Source organism: Heptranchias perlo, chromosome 34 (assembly GCF_035084215.1).
Source record: "Heptranchias perlo isolate sHepPer1 chromosome 34, sHepPer1.hap1, whole genome shotgun sequence".
NCBI classification, from domain to species: Eukaryota; Metazoa; Chordata; class Chondrichthyes; order Hexanchiformes; family Hexanchidae; genus Heptranchias; species Heptranchias perlo.
In genome coordinates this window covers 27983002-28000942 of record NC_090358.1, presented here as the reverse complement: position 1 = coordinate 28000942, position 17941 = coordinate 27983002, and the positions used below count along the sequence as shown (strand labels likewise).

The 17941-nt window shown below is 46.3% G+C and overlaps 1 protein-coding gene across 1 annotated transcript in view; it reads left to right on the top strand.

The window, feature by feature from the left end:
• Window positions 1–14830, top strand: part of adamts17 (ADAM metallopeptidase with thrombospondin type 1 motif, 17) — a 547852-nt gene extending 533022 nt beyond the window's left edge. Inside the window, exons 22-23 of the mRNA XM_067971641.1 lie at window positions 4390–4567; window positions 11009–14830. Of these exons, the coding sequence (XP_067827742.1) occupies window positions 4390–4567; window positions 11009–11160 (330 nt within the window). The 3' untranslated portion in view covers window positions 11161–14830. The remainder of the gene's footprint in view (window positions 1–4389; window positions 4568–11008) is intronic.
• Window positions 14831–17941: the final 3111 nt, after the last annotated feature.

The window sequence follows — 17941 nt, the reverse complement described above, 5'->3', positions numbered from 1 at the left end:
CCCAGAGTTCATTCTGTGCCCTTGCTACCCTCAGTACTTTCCCCAAGTGGTGCACAACATGGAGGAGGACTGATTCATCAGCTGAGGGAGGGCGGTAGGTGGTAATCAGCAGGAAGTTTCCTTGCCCATGTTTGACCTGATGCCATGAGATTTCATGGGGTCCAGAGTCAATGTTGAGGACTCCCAGGGCCACTCCCTCCTGACTGTATATCACTGTACCGCCACCTCTGGTGGGTCTGTCCCGCCGGTGGGACAGGACATACCCAGGGATGGTGATGGAAGGGTCCGGGACGTTGGCTGAAAGGTATGATTCTGTGAGTATGGCTATGTCAGGCTGTTGCTTGACTAGTCTGTGGGACAGCTCTCCCAATTTTGGCACATGTCCCCAGATGTTAGTGAGGAGGACTTTGCTGGGTCGACTGGGCTTGGTTTGCCTTTGTCGTGTCCGGTGCATTGTGGTCCGTCCGGTTTTATTCTTATTATGACTTTTTGTAGCAAGATTGTACAGCTGAGTGGCTTGCTAGGCCATTTCAGAGGGCAATTAAGAATCAACCACATTCCTGTGGATCTAGAGTCACATATAGGCCAGACCGGGTAAGGATGGCAGGTTTCCTTCCCTAAAGGTCATTAGTGAACCAGATGGGTTTTTGTGACCATTACTGATACTAGTTTTTTTATTCCAGATTTTATTTAATTAATTGAATTTAAATTCCCCAGCTGCCGTGGCGGGATTTGAACTCATGACTCCGGATTATTAGTCCAGGCCTCTGGATTACTAGTCTAGTAACGTAACCACTATGCTACCGTACCCGGTAATTGCCCTCTGAAAGGTGGTGAGCTTTCTTCATGTATCGCAGCAGTCCGTGTGTTGATGGTGCTCCCACAGTTCTGTTAGGTATTTGACCCAGCGACAATGAAGAAACGGTGATTTACGTCCAAGTCAGGATGGTGTGTGACTCGGAGGGGAACCTGGAGGTGATGGTGTTCCCATGCACCTGCTGCCCTTGTCCTAGGTGGTGGAGATTTGGGAAGTGCTGTCAAAGAAAGAGATATTAGGAGGATTTACGAAATGCTTGGCCAGAGGTGCGTTTTAAGGAGGATCTTAAAGAAGGAGAGGCAAAGGCATCTAGGAAGGGAATTCCAGCGTATGGGGCCTGGATGGCTGGATGCACGGCTGCCAAAAATGGGGCAAAGAGAGGGTGGAATGCACAAGAGGCCACATTTAGTGGAATGGAGAGTTATGAGGGGGGCTGAAGAGATGGAGGAGGTTACGGAGATAGGGAAGAGTCAGGCCATGTAGGGATTTAAACACAAGGAAGAGAATTTTAAATTATGGAAACCGGGAGACAATGTAGGTCAACGAGGACACGGGTGATGGATGAGGTGGTGAGGATGTGAGGTTGGGGTTGAGTAGGACGCTGAGGCTCCAAACAGTCTGGTTCACCCTGAGACTATGGCTGGGGAGGGGGATGGAGTTGGTGGCGTGGGTTCGGAGTTTGTGGTGGGAGCTGAATAATGTAGAATCTACAGCTCAGAAACAGGGGAGGCAGGTCATTCAACACAATAATTGTTAAAGATCTCTTTGCACTTGAAACAATCACCACGGAAACATTTTAATCATGAGTAAAGCTGTTTTATTTTACATGGAAAATATTCCTTTGCCTTTATAGAGTACATAGTAGTGAACAAATATCCAGTTTATCCTGTTTTAGTCAATGTGTCTGTTTTTAATCACTCAAGATATAAACAGCACCTTCTACTGTTTCCCATTTATCACTTGGAGCAAAATTCCCGTTCAGCCGAGAAATTAGTAACAGGCTTATTTCAAATTTAGAAATTTTCTTTCACATTTCTGAATTTATCAGAAGTTAAATATCACAGAGCTTTGAAAGTTCTAAAGGTGAACATCCAGCTTGTTTTGTACTGTGTAATCTGCTTCTATCCACTCACTCTACTCCAGAGTCTGTCCTTAGTTCAGCGTCCAGTCAATGGTTTAAAGTGACAGTCAGCATTTCAACCCTTGTCAGCTTCTTTGTGTCTCTCAAGGAAAATCAGCTGTTATCACTATGATTGGAGTTTGCCGGTTTTCCCTAATCGGTTCAGTTGGAAGGTAGGAACATGTCAGAATCAAATTGGTTGGAGGGCAAGATTGGGGCCTGTTGGAATCGATCGGGTTGATTGGAGGTCAGAACTAGAAGCTGCCAGAACTAATCAATCAGCCACCACTTTCTCTCATTGTTCATTGCACCTAAAGTTGAGGCAGAAAAGTTTTAAGATGAGCTGATGGTTTTTGAGAGAGTCGTAGTTACGGATATGTTCATTTAGTGTTTGTACCCAAATAAGTTATGTACAACAAATAAACGGCTTCTACACAGCTTTTAAAAGCTTCTTATTTTTCTCTGAGGAACTTTCTGGTGCAAAGCCCAGTAGTCATAGAATGTGGATTATTATCTTCTCAGCTGCTGGAGGCTGGTTTTTTTGAGATAACAAAGATGTGAATGCATGAACCGGCTTTATTTCATTGCCCACGCAGTCTCAAATACCTCGGGGTTTTCTGTAATCGTCTCCCAGCAGATGCTGATGATTTAGTAATTAGTGGCAATTTGCAAACTGTGAACACTTCATATTTCTCGTAAGTGTTAGTTCACCAATCCCGTGCTCACTGCAAGGAAGCTGCGTCGAAAGGAACACAGGTTGAGAATCACAATGTGGAAGCCCTGTCTCAGATCTGTGCTCCCTTCAACCACACTGGGAGCATGGGATCGATGAATTTACCTTATAGACAATTAACATCCCTTTTGTTGTCTTTCCATGAATTTTTCTCAATGTTTTGTTTAAATAATGAGTGCTGATGGCATTATCACAGTGACCCTGACTGTAAATGAGCTGAGTTAAACAATATGCAACGACAGAATAACAGAATCAACCCAGGTTACTGATCACACGTCCACTGGTGTTAACTCACCTCCCTCACACTGTCAGAGTCATCAGGATAGGTTTTACAAATTCACCATCTGGGCGCAGGGCCTGGTGCATTATGAGCGAGTATCAGGAAATATCACTGACCTCCACTCTGGAATTCCCGATAACCATTCCCGCTTTACGGGGCCCTGCACTGGGAGCATGAATTTGTAAAATCTCCCCAGTAACTTCACTAAGTCAGCTCCCCGATTTAAATCATCAACTCCCACTATGTATAGTGTCGTAAGGTCAGAAATGGGGATGTTCGCTGATGACTGCACAGTGTTCACATCCATTCGCAACCCCTCAGATAATGAAGCAGTCCGTGCCCGCATGCAGCAAGACCTGGACAACATCCAGGCTTGGGCTGATAAGTGGCAAGTAAAATTCGCACCAGATAAGTGCCAGGCAATTACCATCTCCAACAAGAGAGAGTCTAACCACCTCTCCTTGTAATTCAATGGCATTACCATCGCAGAATCCCCCACCTCAACATCCTGGGGGTCATCATTGATCAGAAACTTAACAGGACCAGCCACATAAATACTGTGGCTACGAGAGCAGGTCAGGGGCTGGGTATTCTGTGGCGAGTGACTCACCTCCTGACTCCCCAAAGCCTTTCCACCATCTAGAAGACGCAAGTCAGGAGTGTGACGGAATACTCTCCACTTGCCTGGACGAGCGCAGCTCCAACAACACTCAAGAAGCTCGACACCATCCAGGACAAAGCAGTCCACTTGATTGGCACCCCATCCACCAGCCTAAACATTCACTCCCTTCACCACCAGCGCACCGTAGCTGCAGTGTGTACCATCCACAGGATGCACTGCAGCAACTCGCCAAGGCTTCTTCGACAGCACCTCCCAAACCCGCAACCTCTACCACCGAGAAGGATAAGAGCAGCAGGCACATGGGAACAACACCACCTGCACGTTCCCCTCCAAGTCACACACCATCCCGACTTGGAAATATATCGTCATTCCTTCATCGTCGCTGGGTCAAAATCCTGGAACTCCCTTCCGAACAGCACTGTGGGAGAACCTTCACCACACGGACTGCAGCAGTTCAAGAAGGCGGCTCACCACCACCTTCTCAAGGGCAATTAGGGATGGGCAATAAATGCCGGCCTTGCAGTGACGCCCACATTCCATGAATGAATAAAAAAAATTTTTAAAAATAAACAACGAGTAGTGAAAATAAATTGTTTCTTAGATCAGCTCTTTTAAAATTGTCTTGTGTCAAATGAAGTTGCCCTTATTTTTAGGGCAGTTGTAAATAAAGTTTCACAGACAAAAGCAATTTGTTTTCTAAATCTTGAAGATGTCACTGGTTTCCTCATTGCCTATTAAGGAGCTACCAATATATAAATATGATTGAGTAGCTAATAACTATCGATGGATTGAGCCTCTATGTTGATGTTTTTTTCAGTGTTCCTCTACATGTGGGAAGGGCCTGCAGTCACGAGTGGTTCAATGTATGCACAGAGTCACCGGTCGCCATGGCAACGAATGCCCATCTTTAACCAAACCACCAGCTTACAAACAATGTCACCAAAAACCCTGCAATGAAAATATTAATGTCAACACTATCACATCGCCCAGGCTTGGTGAGTGTCGATACACGTTTTACAATAACTGTGGGTTGTAATGAGATGGGTCAAAATGTGAACCAGAGTCCTGACAGATCATTAGGGGGCAGAGAGCTTAAAGCTGATTCCAACCAGCAGGGTAGATAAAGGGGAATCAGTGGATGTATATATTTGAATTTTCAAAAGGCATTCAATAAGGTGCGACACAAAACGTTGTTACGCAAGATAAAGGCTCATAGGGTTGGGGGTAGCATATTAGCATGGATAGAGGATTGGTTAACGGACAGAAAACAGAGAGTAGGGTTAAACGGGTCATTTAAAGGTTGGCAGGCTGTAACTAGTGGAGTACCGCAAGGATTGGTGCTTGGGCCTCAGCTATTTACAATCTATATTAATGACTTGGATGAACGGACCAAGTGTAATGTTGCTGACGATACAAAGCTAGGTGGGAAAGTAAGCTGTGAGGAGGACATAAAGAGTCTGCAAAGGGATATAGACGGGTTAAGTGAGTGGACAAGAAGGTAGCAGATGAAGTATAATGTGGGGAAATGTGAGGTTATTCACTTTGGTAGGAAGAATAGAAAAACAAAATATTTTTTAAATGGTAAGAAATTATTAAATGTTGGTGTCCAGAGAGACTTGGGTGTCCTGGTACAAGAAACACAAAAAGTTAACATGCAGGTACAGCAGGCAATTAGGAAAACAAATGGCATGTTGGCCTTTAAGGGGTTGGAGTACAAGAGTAAGGAAGTCTTACTCTAATTGTACAGGGCTTTGATGAGACTTCACCTGGAGTACTGCGTACAGTTTTGGTCTCCTTATCTAAGGAAGGATATAGAGGCGGTTCACTAGATTAATTCCTGGGATGAGAGGATTGTCCTATGAGGAGAGGTTGAGTAGAATGGGCCTGTACTCTCTGGAGTTTAGAAGAGTGAGAGGTGATCTCATTGAAACAGATAAGATTCTGAGGGGACTTGACAGGGTAGATGCTGAGAATTTGTTTCCCCTGGCTGGAGAGTCTAGAACTAGAGGGCATAATCTCAGGATAAGGAATCGGCCATTTAAGACTGAGATGGGGAGGAATTTCTTCACTCAGAGGGTTGTGAATCTTTGGAAATCTCTACCCCAGAGAGTTGTGAATGCTGAGTCGTTGAATATTCAAGGCTGAGATGGATAGATTTTTAGACTCTAGGGGATTCAAGGGATATGGGAATCGGGCAGGAAAATGGAGTTGAGATGGAAGATCAGCCTTGATCTTATTGAATGGTGGAGCAGGCACGAGGGGCCGTATGGCCTACTCCTACTCCATTTCTTATGTTCTTATGTCAACCTATATAGATACATGATGTGGAGATGCCGGTGATGGACTGGGGTTAACAATTGTAAACAATTTTACAACACCAAGTTATAGTCCAACGATTTTATTTTTAATCCCACAAGCTTTCGGGGGCTTCCCCCTTCCTCAGGTGGTGTGGAAAAGCGAAATTGTCTTTTCCACACCGCCTGAGGAAGGGGAAAGCCCCCGAAAGCTTGTGGGATTAAAAATAAAATCGTTGGACTATAACTTGGTGTTGTAAAATTGTTTACAATTATATAGATACAGGTTATGACTGGGCCTGGCCAGGTTTGTATATATAAAAGTTGCTGCCAGTCCGAGAAGGCACCGTGTTTTTTGGCCATGTGTGATCTGTGTGCTCGGCCTGGGAGTGATATGGGAGAGAATTTCACCTTCACCACTTGGGCAGTAAACTATCGGAGTGGAACAATCACCCGTTACAGACCCCGCCTCATTGTCATTTCCTAATCAGTGAAAGTGAAAGTTGAGCACGTTCTCAAAGGATGGGTGAAAATTACCACCCAATCAGTGAGGGTGAAAATGAACCCTCGGTATTTTCTCACTGACGGACCTTTCTGACTGTTTGAGGAAGGACCTCGGGCATAAAATCAATGTCACATACGTGACTTCTTCTGTTTTTATTTCGGTTTTCCACGTTTTTCATTTTGGGGGAACCTTGCTCCCCATCAGCCTACGTTGGAATATCGTGTCAGCGCTGAGTGAATGCACTCACAAAGTGAGCCCTACATTCTCTACAGGGCCAATTAGTTTGAGTTCAATGGATTTATTGATCCTTTCTTCACCCATGCCAATAGGTCCATCTTATAAAGCCAAAGTAACCTCTGGGTTGAGTTTGATAGCGGGAAGAGGGCAGGATTTCTCACACATTGGCCCCAATTTTAACCCAACCTGCCCGGCGAGAATGTGGCATATTCGGTTCAGGCGCCCGATTTACCCCCACCCGATTTACAGCTCCCCGATTTACCCCCTGCCCGATTTACAACTCCCCAATTTACCCCCACCCGATTTACCCCCTGCCCGATTTACAACTCCCCAATTTACCCCATGCCCGATTTACCCCCTGCCCGATTTACAACTCCCCAATTTACCCCATGCCCGATTTACCCCCTGCCCGATCTACAGCTCCCCGATTTACCCCATGCCCGATTTACCCCCTGCCCGATTTACAACTCCCCAATTTACCCCATGCTCGATTTACCCCCTGCCCGATTTACAACTCCCCAATTTACCCCATGCCCGATTTACCCCCTGCCCGATTTACAACTCCCCAATTTACCCCATGCTCGATTTACCCCCTGCCCGATCTACAGCTCCCCGATTTCCCCCCCCCCCCCCCCGATTTACACTCTATTGACATCAATAGAGAATAAAATTGGGCAGGGGTAAATCAGGTGGGGTAAATCAGGCAGGTTAAATCGGGCGGGGGGTGAATCGGACGTCCGTCCCAAACTTATTCTGGCTGGGCGGATTACATTAAAGTGGGGGCGATTTGTCAGAATGGTACAGAAATACAGCTGGTGTTATTTCTGTAACTGCTGTTCAGTGCAATGTAATATCACGCTGAGCTAGGACTCCAACAGAACTTTAATTTGCCCAAATGCCTTTGCGTTTGTGGGTCTAATCTCACACCAGCTCCCACACAGGTTCGAACCAAACGCATTACAATAAGCACAGCACAACCCGACTGATGGCAGTGAATATATTTCACTACAGTAATAAACAGAATATCTGAAATAAATGGCTTATTAAGCAAGGAATAAAAACAGTGATGCAGTGCCCTGGTCAGAACTGTCTGAGCTTTCCGACGGTCGCTGCAGGATAGACGGGGGGGGGGGTGACTAACTAAAGAAGTTAATGATAATATTAGGTTAAAAGAAGAGGCCTATAATGTTGCGAAGAAGAGTAATAAGCCTGAGGATTGGGAGAGTTTTAGAAACCAGCAAAGGACAACCAAAAAATTGATTAAAAGAGAGAAAATAGAATATGAAAGTAAATTAGCAAGAAATATAAAAACAGATTGTAAGAGCTTCTACATGAATGTAAAAAGGAAGAGAGTAGCAAAAGTAAATGTGGGTCCCTTAGAGGCTGAGACAGGAGAAATTATAATGGGGAATCAGGGAATGGCAGAGACATTAAACAAATATTTTGTATCTGTCTTCACATTAAAAGACACAAAAAGCATACCAGAAATAGTGGGGAACCAAGGGGCTAATGAGAGTGAGGAACTTAAAACAATTAATATCAGTAAAGAAAAAGTACTGGATAAACTAATGGGACTAAAAGTCGATAAGTCCCCTGGACCTGATGGCCTACATCCTAGGGTTCTAAAAGAGGTGGCTGCAGAGATAGTGGATGCATTGGTTGTGATCTTCCAAAATTCCCTCGATTCTAGAACGGTCCCTGTGGATTGGAAGGTAGCAAATGTAACCCCGCTATTCAAGAAAGGAGGGAGAGAGAAAACGGAACGACAGACCAGTTAGCCTGACATCAGTCATCGGGAAAATCCTGGAATCCATTGTTAAGGAAGTTGTAGCAGGGCACTTAGAACATCATAATATGATTAGGTGGAGTCAACATGGTTTTATGAAAGGGAAATCGTGTTTAACAAATTTATTAGAGTTCTTTGAGGATGTAACTCCAGGGTAGATAAAGGGGAACCAATGGGTGTAGTATATTTGGATTTTCAAAAGGCATTCGATAAGATGCCGCATAAAAGGTTGTTACGCAAGATAAGTGCTCATGGGGTTGGGGGTAATATATTAGCATGGATAGAGGATTGGTTAATGGACAGAAAACATATAGTAGGGATAAACGGGTCATTTTCAGGTTGGCAGGCTGTAACTAGTGGGGTGCCGCAAGGATCAGTGCTTGGGCCTCAGCTATTTACAATCCATATTAACGACTTAGACGAAGGGACCGAGTGTAATGTAACCAAGTTTGCTGACGATACAAAGCTAGGCAGGAAAGTAAGCTGTGAGGAGGACAAAAAGAGTCTACAAAGGGATATAGTCAGGTTAAGTGAGTGGGCAAGAAGGTGGCAGATGGAGTATAATGTGGGGAAATGTGAGGTTATTCACTTTGGTAGGAAGAATAGAAAAACAAAATATTTTTTAAATGGTGAGAAACCATTAAATGTTGGTGTCCAGAGGGACTTGTGTGTCCTCATACAAGAAACACAAAAAGTTAGCATGCAAGTACAGCAGGCAATTAGGAAAGCAAATGGCATGTTTGCCTTTATTGCAAGGGGATTGGAGTACAAGAGTAAGGAAGTCTTACTTCAGTTGTACAGGGTCTTGGTGAGACCTCACCTGGAGTACTGCACATAGTTTTGGTCTCCTTATCTAAGGAAGGATATACTTGCCTTAGAGGTGGTGCAACAAAGGTTCACTGGATTAATTCCTGGGATGAGAGGGTTTGCCTATGAGGAGAGGTTGAGTAGAATGGGCCTATACTTTCTGGATTTTAGAAGAATGAGAGGTGATCTCATTTAAGCATATAAGATTCTGAGGGGACTTGACGGGGTAGATGCTGAGAGGTTGTTTCCCCTGGCTGGCGAGTCTAGAACTAGGGAGCATAGTCTCAGGATAAGGGATCGATCATTTAAGACTGAGATGAAGAGGAATTTCTTCACTCAGAGGGTTGTGAATCTTTAGAATTCTCTACCCTAGAGGGCTGTGGATGCTCAGTCATTGAATATGTTCAAGACTGAGATAGATAGATTTTTGGACTGTAGGGGAATCAAGTGATATGGGGATCAGGCGGGAAAGAGGAGTTGAGGCCAAAGATCAGCCATGATCCTATTGAATAGCAGAGCAGGATCGAGGGGCCGTATGGCCTACTCCTGCTCCTATTTCTTATGTTCTTATCGTCACCCCACTCTGCTGCTTCACAAATGATGCTGCTATGTGGGGAGGTTAGTGTGAAAACAGAATTAATTCGTTCGTCAGAGAGGAGGCCAAGCAGAGAAGGAGGGAAAGAAAGAACTTGCATTTATACAGCACCTTTCACAACCTCAGGATGTCCCAAAGTGCTTTACAGCCAATGAAGTACTTTTGAAGTGTAGTCACTGTTATAATGTAGGAAGCATGGCAGCCAAGTCGCACACAGCAAGATCCCACAAACAGCAATGTGATAATGACCAGATAATCTGTTTTAGGGATGTTGGTTGAGGGATAAATATTGGCCAGGACACCGGGGAGAACTCCCCTGCTCTTCGAATAGTGCCATGTGATCTTTTAGGTCCACCTGAGAGTGTAGGTCTCATCCGAAAGACGGCACCTCCAACAGTGCAGCACTCCCTCAGTACTGCACTGGAGTGTCAGCCTTGGAAAATCAGAGGCTCACTCTCCTGCCATTCCCATTTACAGTGTTGTCAGCAAAGCCAGAAGCAGGTCACCAATCTACAATCTCACTCAGGGAACTAACTGTTTGTAGCACAAACGAAAAGAAGAGGCTAAAAAAAGATAAAAGATACAAAGGGAGAGCTTCCACTTCACTGGACCCTGCACACATCGAGAGCACATATCAGGAAATTGCACCTCAGCCCCTGATTTAAGATTAATGGTCAGATAATCAGGGGCTGGGGGTTGCACAATTTCCCGATATGCACATGCAAAATTTACCAAAATGCTACCGGGGCTTAAAGGGTTAAATTATGAGGACAGGTTGCATAAACTTGGGTTTGTGTTCCCTTGAGTTTAGAAGGTTGTGGGATGATCTGATTGAGATGTTTAAAATGATAAAAGGATTCGATAGGGAAGAAAAGCTATTTCCTCCGGTGGGGGAATCATGCACAAGGGACATAATCTTAAAATTAGAGCTAGGTCGTTTAGCAGGGAAATCAGGAAGCACTTTTTCACACAAAGGATAGTGGAAAACTGGAACTCTCTCCCCCAAAAGCTGTGGACACTGGGGGTCAATTGAAACTTTCAAGACTGAGATCGACAGATTAATACCAGGTAAGGGTATCAAGGAATATGGAGCAAAGGCGGGTAAATGGAGTTGAGGTGGTGTTCACTATGGGACAGTTTGGTGAAGTTAGAGATTGTGCTTTATTGGTGCCCGTAAAGAACTTTTTCTAACATTCTGCGTTGATCTGCCAGCTGCCCTAACGTACAAGTGCACGGGAGATCAGTGGACGGTGTATTGCAGGGTGATCCGCGAGAAGAACCTGTGCCAGGACATGCGATGGTACCAGCGCTGCTGCCAGACCTGCAGAGACTTCTACGCAAACAAGCTGCACCACGGCAGCTAATCGCAGGTTACACTGCAGCGTGAGATCATTTAAGAGGACTTCTCTGCGTCTCAGAATTGGGGGCTGAACGGTATGTAAACTGGAAGAGAACGGTGCTTGGATATGATGTGGGCTCCACACCATTGCTACCCACACTCTGCAAATGACCCCTGCTGTTTTGGATTGTGCTGCAGAAACTGCTGTTAGAGGGTCAGAAGCCAAACCAGCGACCTTTCCGAGAAGCACTGCCTGTGAATATTCTGTGGGTTCTGCACTTACCTATCACTCACTACAACATCAGCAGCCTGACTTTAATCAGTGAAAAAAAAAGCTTAAACAGCAGCCTCCTTTTAACAAAACAAAAAGTTGTTTATAGTCTCTCACTGCATGTTTTTGTGGAGTTAATATTATGGACTTGAACTATTTCCAGAAGAAGCCAAAGGAAAATGAAGGAGCTGGAGAATCATCAACTTCAACGCACAGTCTAGGTGGAGATGTGTTTCGAATCTCAATCCACTGTTTGTTTTCACTCTCGTAGTTCTGGAATATATGAATAATGTAACAAGAAGTCTCTGCATCCAGAGTATCGATCAAACCACTTGCTTCAGGAAGAATTTTGCGACTTGATAACTTCATTTATAGCAACAAAAGTATTTACAGTTTTTAGCAATGCAAAGGCAAATTTGAATGGTGCTGTTTAACCTTTTCACCACTGTTCCAGGTTCTAGGCTAACCTTCCTGTGCAAATTGTAGCATGAATCTTGTAAGTGACATAACAGGACCACAATCCTTGAGAGAAGCAGGCAAAGGACATCTTGGGCACGGTTTACACGCTGGTAGTGATCAGGAGCAGTGTCACTGCTAGAGGCAACTTGGATTTCTACCTCCTCACAGCAGTAAACTACTCTGTTCAGTTTTCCCATCTTTTTGAGCACTGAGGCTGTGAACTACTTGGGGTGTACAATGATTGGGCACCTTGCTGTACGAGGGTGTAGACTTGGAATGCTACCAGCCGGATGCCCAATTTTCCTCTTTTGTGCTCTGGGTTACTGCCAACAAGCACATGACTGGTGCGAGCTGGCTCTGCCCCTGCATGTTAATCAGTGAAACCTTGGCCGCCTCTCACATATAACATCAATTGGAATACTGACCCCACCAGGATTTTGGGGAGGGGGAAATTAACCAACATATAATGGCCTAGAAATGTACCAATTGGGCAGCCTTCCCACCAAATGGGCACAGACCAAGAGAAATGGGCCCCTTTGGCATGTAAAAATAGTCATGTCAATATTACCATTTTCCCACTGGTCTTAACCCTGCTGGTCACTCCTACCCTCCCTGGTGAAATGTTATGCCCCTGAATCGCACATGAGCATCAGTGAAATGTAGAAACTGTCACAGATGTACTTCTCGTAGATGTCACTTTCTGCATATATGTGCGTGGGATACATTGAAGTAACTGACTCTGACATGCAGGCATGTGCTGGTTCAAAGCTTCACTGCACAGAGGTTCAAGTCTTAGACACGCCAATACCATAGCACAGGGGTGGACTAGGCTCAGTTTTCCAATATAAGCTCCACCCCCTATTTTGAATGGGCTACAGGGGAGCTTGGCCTGCAGCGCATTTGGTTAGGATTCAAAAAATTTGGTGCGGAGCAGCTTTTAAAAGGATGCTGTCCACCATAAAAGTGGAAATTATGGTGAATTATGGACGGGACAGTTACCTAGTTATTCACAATGGCACAAGGGAGTTATCTGGGCAACACAATCACGTGAGTCGATGCAGTTGCCCAGTTCCCTTGAACCTCGTTGAAAATGAGGAAGAAACATCCTGCTCTTGGAAGCAAGGTGAAGGTGATTGTGCTTCTCACTTTAACACGCGTTTCTAGCAAGGCCCATCCAGCAAGCTCATCAGTCTTCTGGGAGGTACCATTTCAAGTGTTGTGCACAACCATTCCCCAGGAAGCAAGAGGCTGACTCTGTGACTAAAGGATGGAGTGGTACAACACTGCCTTATGCCTGGCAGAGTGGAGGTGATGCTGCATGGCGATAATAAGGAAGTCTATGCCAGTGTTTATGCTCCACATGAGCCTCCTCCCACTCTTCACCTGACCCTATCAGCATATCCTTCTATGCTTTTCTCCCTCATGTGTTTATTTAGCTTTTCCTTAAATGCATCTATGCTATTCGCCTCAACTACTCCTTGTGGCAGCAAATTCGACGTTTTAACCACTCTCTGGATAAAGAAGTTTCCCCTGAATTCCTTATTGGATTTATTAGTGACTATCTTATATATATGACCCCTAGCTTTGGACTCCCCTATAAGTTGGCTCTGTTTGCTACTACTGAGCAGCCTTTCCACAGGACAGTGTGGAAGGAGGCAGAGCTGCCCCATCCTGCCACTGGCAGTGCCAGCCCTCTGCTGCATGTTAGCTGCAGCTGTCCTTGCAGCAGGTGGCACAGTTCCAACACTGCCTCCGTGGTAATTCGGAATATCAACAGACAGATCCAAGTAGGTGTGCCGCGGCCTGTAAATGTGGATGTAAGGGTACCAGTGGGTGCGCACAGTCTGCTTCTGCTGCAGCCTGGCCAGGCTGATATCAGTATTGCTCCCCTCTTCTTCCTCCAAAAAAAATTCCCATTGGGCAACCCCCTTGTGCCATTGTGGACATTCCAAAATAATGGAAGTGCCAGAACCTTGGCACAAATCCTCTGAGCAACTAAGTGCCAACAGGAAACAAGGAAACAGAAATCAACAAAAAAATCTGAAAAACAGCTTTACGTCTGCTCACAGGCTTCATTAAAAGTACTCCAGCATACAGCATCTCCCTCCCCCATCCCACAGCCACCCCTAGACGCCCATTTTTTTTATGGCCAGCGCATACTTTTCACTGTGGTTTTAATTCTTTTTTTAAATTTGTTTGAATTAACATAAGGTAAAAATAAGAAGGTAAATTTTCTGATTGCACACTCCTGGCACTGAGCTTTGCTCGTCGGGAGCACGCATCAGGGAGTTGTACCAGGAACGGCCAATTACAAAACCTACCCAAAGAAGCTGGTAAAGAAGTGGGTGAGCAGGTGTCTCACGGGCCCCTCCGCTTATCAAGCTGCTGAGGTTTCACACTTAGCACAGCTCTTCGAAGACAATATACGGATCCTTCTCTTGATCTGTGGTTCCACTTAACCACTAAACATGCATTTAGCACACCCCGTTACGGGTCAGTAGTGAAAAGGTTATTCTGGTTCTGTGTGTGGCAGAGCTTGTAAGCTGCAAGGTTTTTTTTGGTGTTTATTTTAGTGGTGCTATTTTTACTGCAATCATACTTGTTTTATTTCAGTTTTACACAGTAGGCGATGTACTATTCCAGTTGTACTGTTAAATGTTAGTTGCACAAGTGACTGCCACTATATTCTACATGGTGCTAGCCTATTGGAACAATAATCTTTGTCAGAAAGGTGCTCGTTATTATCGTAATGTGATACGGAGATATATTCAACACGACTAGCTTTTTATTTACAAAATGAAATGTTGTTTTGGCAGTTTTGCTAACACACGTACTGTATCGATGACCTACAGTATATTTATGGTTTTCTTGTGTCAGAGAAAGAATGCACAAAATGCATGAGAAATTATAAGAAGGCTATTGAACCCGGGCAGCCAGTCCCCCCGTTAGCGGAAGAACATTTTGCAGAACATTTCATATTAAATTTATTTTCATCAGTAAAGAGTCCCCGCTGCTTTAATTGTCTATGCGAGTTTGAATTTTTGTTCTGCCCTTATGTGGATCATTTTCAAGGGGGAAACATAGGAATTGGTGGATGAAAAAAGACCAAGGTCCATCTAGTTCATCTTCTACCACCCTGGTATCGTACGATACAACGATAATGGAGTTGTTGACTAATCGTACAATCAACCTCGATCAATGAGTGTACAACAGACCCAGACATGAGGTGAGGAAAACCCCCAGTGGGGGAGAGCTTTGGGGACCATAGGTCCAAAGTCACCTGTTCCTCCCAAGCCTGTTACACTTACCACACGTTATGTCTCATATTACTCATATACTGTATCCTAAAATCTTATTTAGTGAAAGAAATATATTTAATTTGCATTTGAATGAATCAACACTTTCTGCTTCCACTGTCTCCCTAGGGAACCTGTTCCATTGATTGAACACTCGCTCACTGAGATATTGGGCCTGATTTTAGCAGGCCTGCGGGTTTCCGGCGGGTTGGGTTTCGGGTGCGTGGCCTCCGCACCCGGTGAAATTAGTGGGTTGCCCGCGCGATCGTAGCAGGCAATCCACTAATTGGAATCACTTACCTGCTCCTCCGGGGTCCGCGCTTCTGGTCTGCGCATCGGGCAGGCTGCGCATGCGCAGTGCGATCTGTCAGCTGGAGGCTCTCTACTTAAAGGGGCAGTCCTCCACTGACAGATGCTGCAACCAATGGAACAAATTACAGCATGGAGCAGCCCAGGGGGAAGGCTGCTCCCAGTTTAATGATGCCTCACCCCAGGTATCATCAGATGGGGTGAGGAGGAGGGGGAGGACAGAGATCTTCCACCCGGCGGGCGGGAGGAAGCGGCCTGCCTCTGCCACCAAGAAGGCCTGGCTCGAGGTGGCAGAGGGGGCCACCTGCACCACCAACATATCGCCCACCTGCATACAGTGCAGGAGGCGCTCCAATGACCTCAGTAGGTCAGCCACAATGAGAACACGTAGTCTTTCCCCTACACTCCGTCTGCCACAACACTGCCCCCACCCCACATCTCCTTCAGCACCGCCAACACTACTCTGTCACATCACCCCTCATACCCACTCAAACCCCATCCTCATCTTACCTGCACCTACTCACCTCGCCAGTACTCATCCCGCCACTAACACGCAACCCAATCCTCATACAATCTCATGGCTCTATCCCATACTCACCCTCTCGTGCATCTCTCTCACGGCCAGCCTCACTCAACCTGCCACCACCTGTGCTGCAGCCACAGGGCATGCATCGCATATGTGCAGTAGGCAGCGTACGGCAAACGTGTCGTGAGCATGAAGGGGATGCACAAGGATGTCTGAGAGTTTGTCATGGGTGTTACCTATATTGAATTTCAGAGCAACAAACATCACACATTATATTGGCACCACCACTGCCATGTCTCCGCGAATCCTGTCTGTTGTGTCCAATAATGCCCGCTCCTGGGTATCACTATGAGGACCCACCACTGATGCCACCCATTGTGTTACTGCAGAGTAGGTGCAGGTGTATTTGCAGGGCTCTTCCGCGCAGACGACTGAGAGACATCGGCGGTGTAGCCGGCTGCACCCTGGAAGGATGCGGAGGAGAAGTTGTGGAGGGCAGTGGTGACTTTGGCAGCGACAGGTAAGCAGATGGTGCTGGGGCCAGCCAGGAGCAGCTCGGCATGAAAGAGCCTGCAGATCTCCATGACTACATGTCGAGTGAATCTGCGCCTCCGTATGCACTGCTGCTCAGAGAGGTCCGGGGAGCTGCGCCTCGGTCTGTGGACCCTGTGCGGAGGGTAGTGCCCTCTGCGACGCGTCTCTCTCTGTGGTAGCCCTCCTGCTGTACAGGTGGATGTGTCACAGCACTCTGTTGTGGAGCTCCACATGTCAGAGGTGGACGGCGTGGACTGCGAGGCTGCTGGGGCTGGTCATGCTGTTCGTCCTCCGAGGATGTCAACGCACCACCCATCTGGCAGGTGTTGGTCTGAGGGGTTGTGCAGGGTAGGTAGTTAGTTCCTCGCACTGGGGATGCGGTTTCACGTCGGTCTGTCCTCTAGCTTGGCGGGGGGTGGTGGAGGGCAGGGGTTGCCCTACGTGACGCGGTGGCCTCCTGCGTGGGTGAGGGCTCTCCCACCCGCTGTGGAGTGCACCTTGGCAGCTGCCACAGGCTGCTGGCTGGAACACGACCGGTTGAAGGGAGACTGTTTCCCCCAGTGTGTGAAACTCACTGCCTTGAAGCTAAAATCCCACACTTCCTGTTTTGACAGCTGCTTCAGCTCATTTAACGACCTCAACGAGCAAGGTAAATACACTCAAGTGGAACCCCGCTGGCTTTAATTGCCTGCGAGATTCCCACCGCGCTGACGTCAGCGCGGCACCCGGAAGTGGCCGGGATCTCGGCGCGATCTGGTCACGTGACTGGATATCGGGATTTTCGGGGCCCCCCCGCTGGAAACCCGCAGGAAACCCGACGCTAAAATCGAGCCCGTTGTTTCCACAGATTAGTTTTGAATTTTCCCCCTTCAAACGCAGGTCATGTCCTCTGGTTCTTGTCAGTAGGTTGTGGGTTCAAGTCCCACTCCAGAGACTTGAGCACATAATCTAGGCTGACACTTCAGTGCAGTACTGAGGGAATGCTGCACTGTCGGAGGGTCAGTACTGAGGGAGTGCTGCACTGTCGGAGGGTCAGTACTGAGGGAGTGCTGCACTGTCGGAGGTACTGTCTTTCGGATGAGACGTTTACGCCAAAGTCCCATCTACTGGCTCTGAGATTCACTCTCTGACTGCTGACTGAAGACTGGAAATATAATTTGTTGTTGCCTCAAGCTGTCCAACACAGAGGACTCTAGCCAATCAATGACCCTGCCCTCTTCTCAAAAAGTTTCAGAAGCACCTGTCAATCTAAGTCACGACCTCAGGCTGAGTCTAACCTCAGATCTGTGACCAGGTGGCTTGTGAACACCCCCAAAGATCCTGAAACAAAAGCAAAAGCAAAAGGTGACTTCATCTCCTATGAATAATTGGAGGTAATGCAGGGAAAGTCCAATGACCATACTTGATTTTA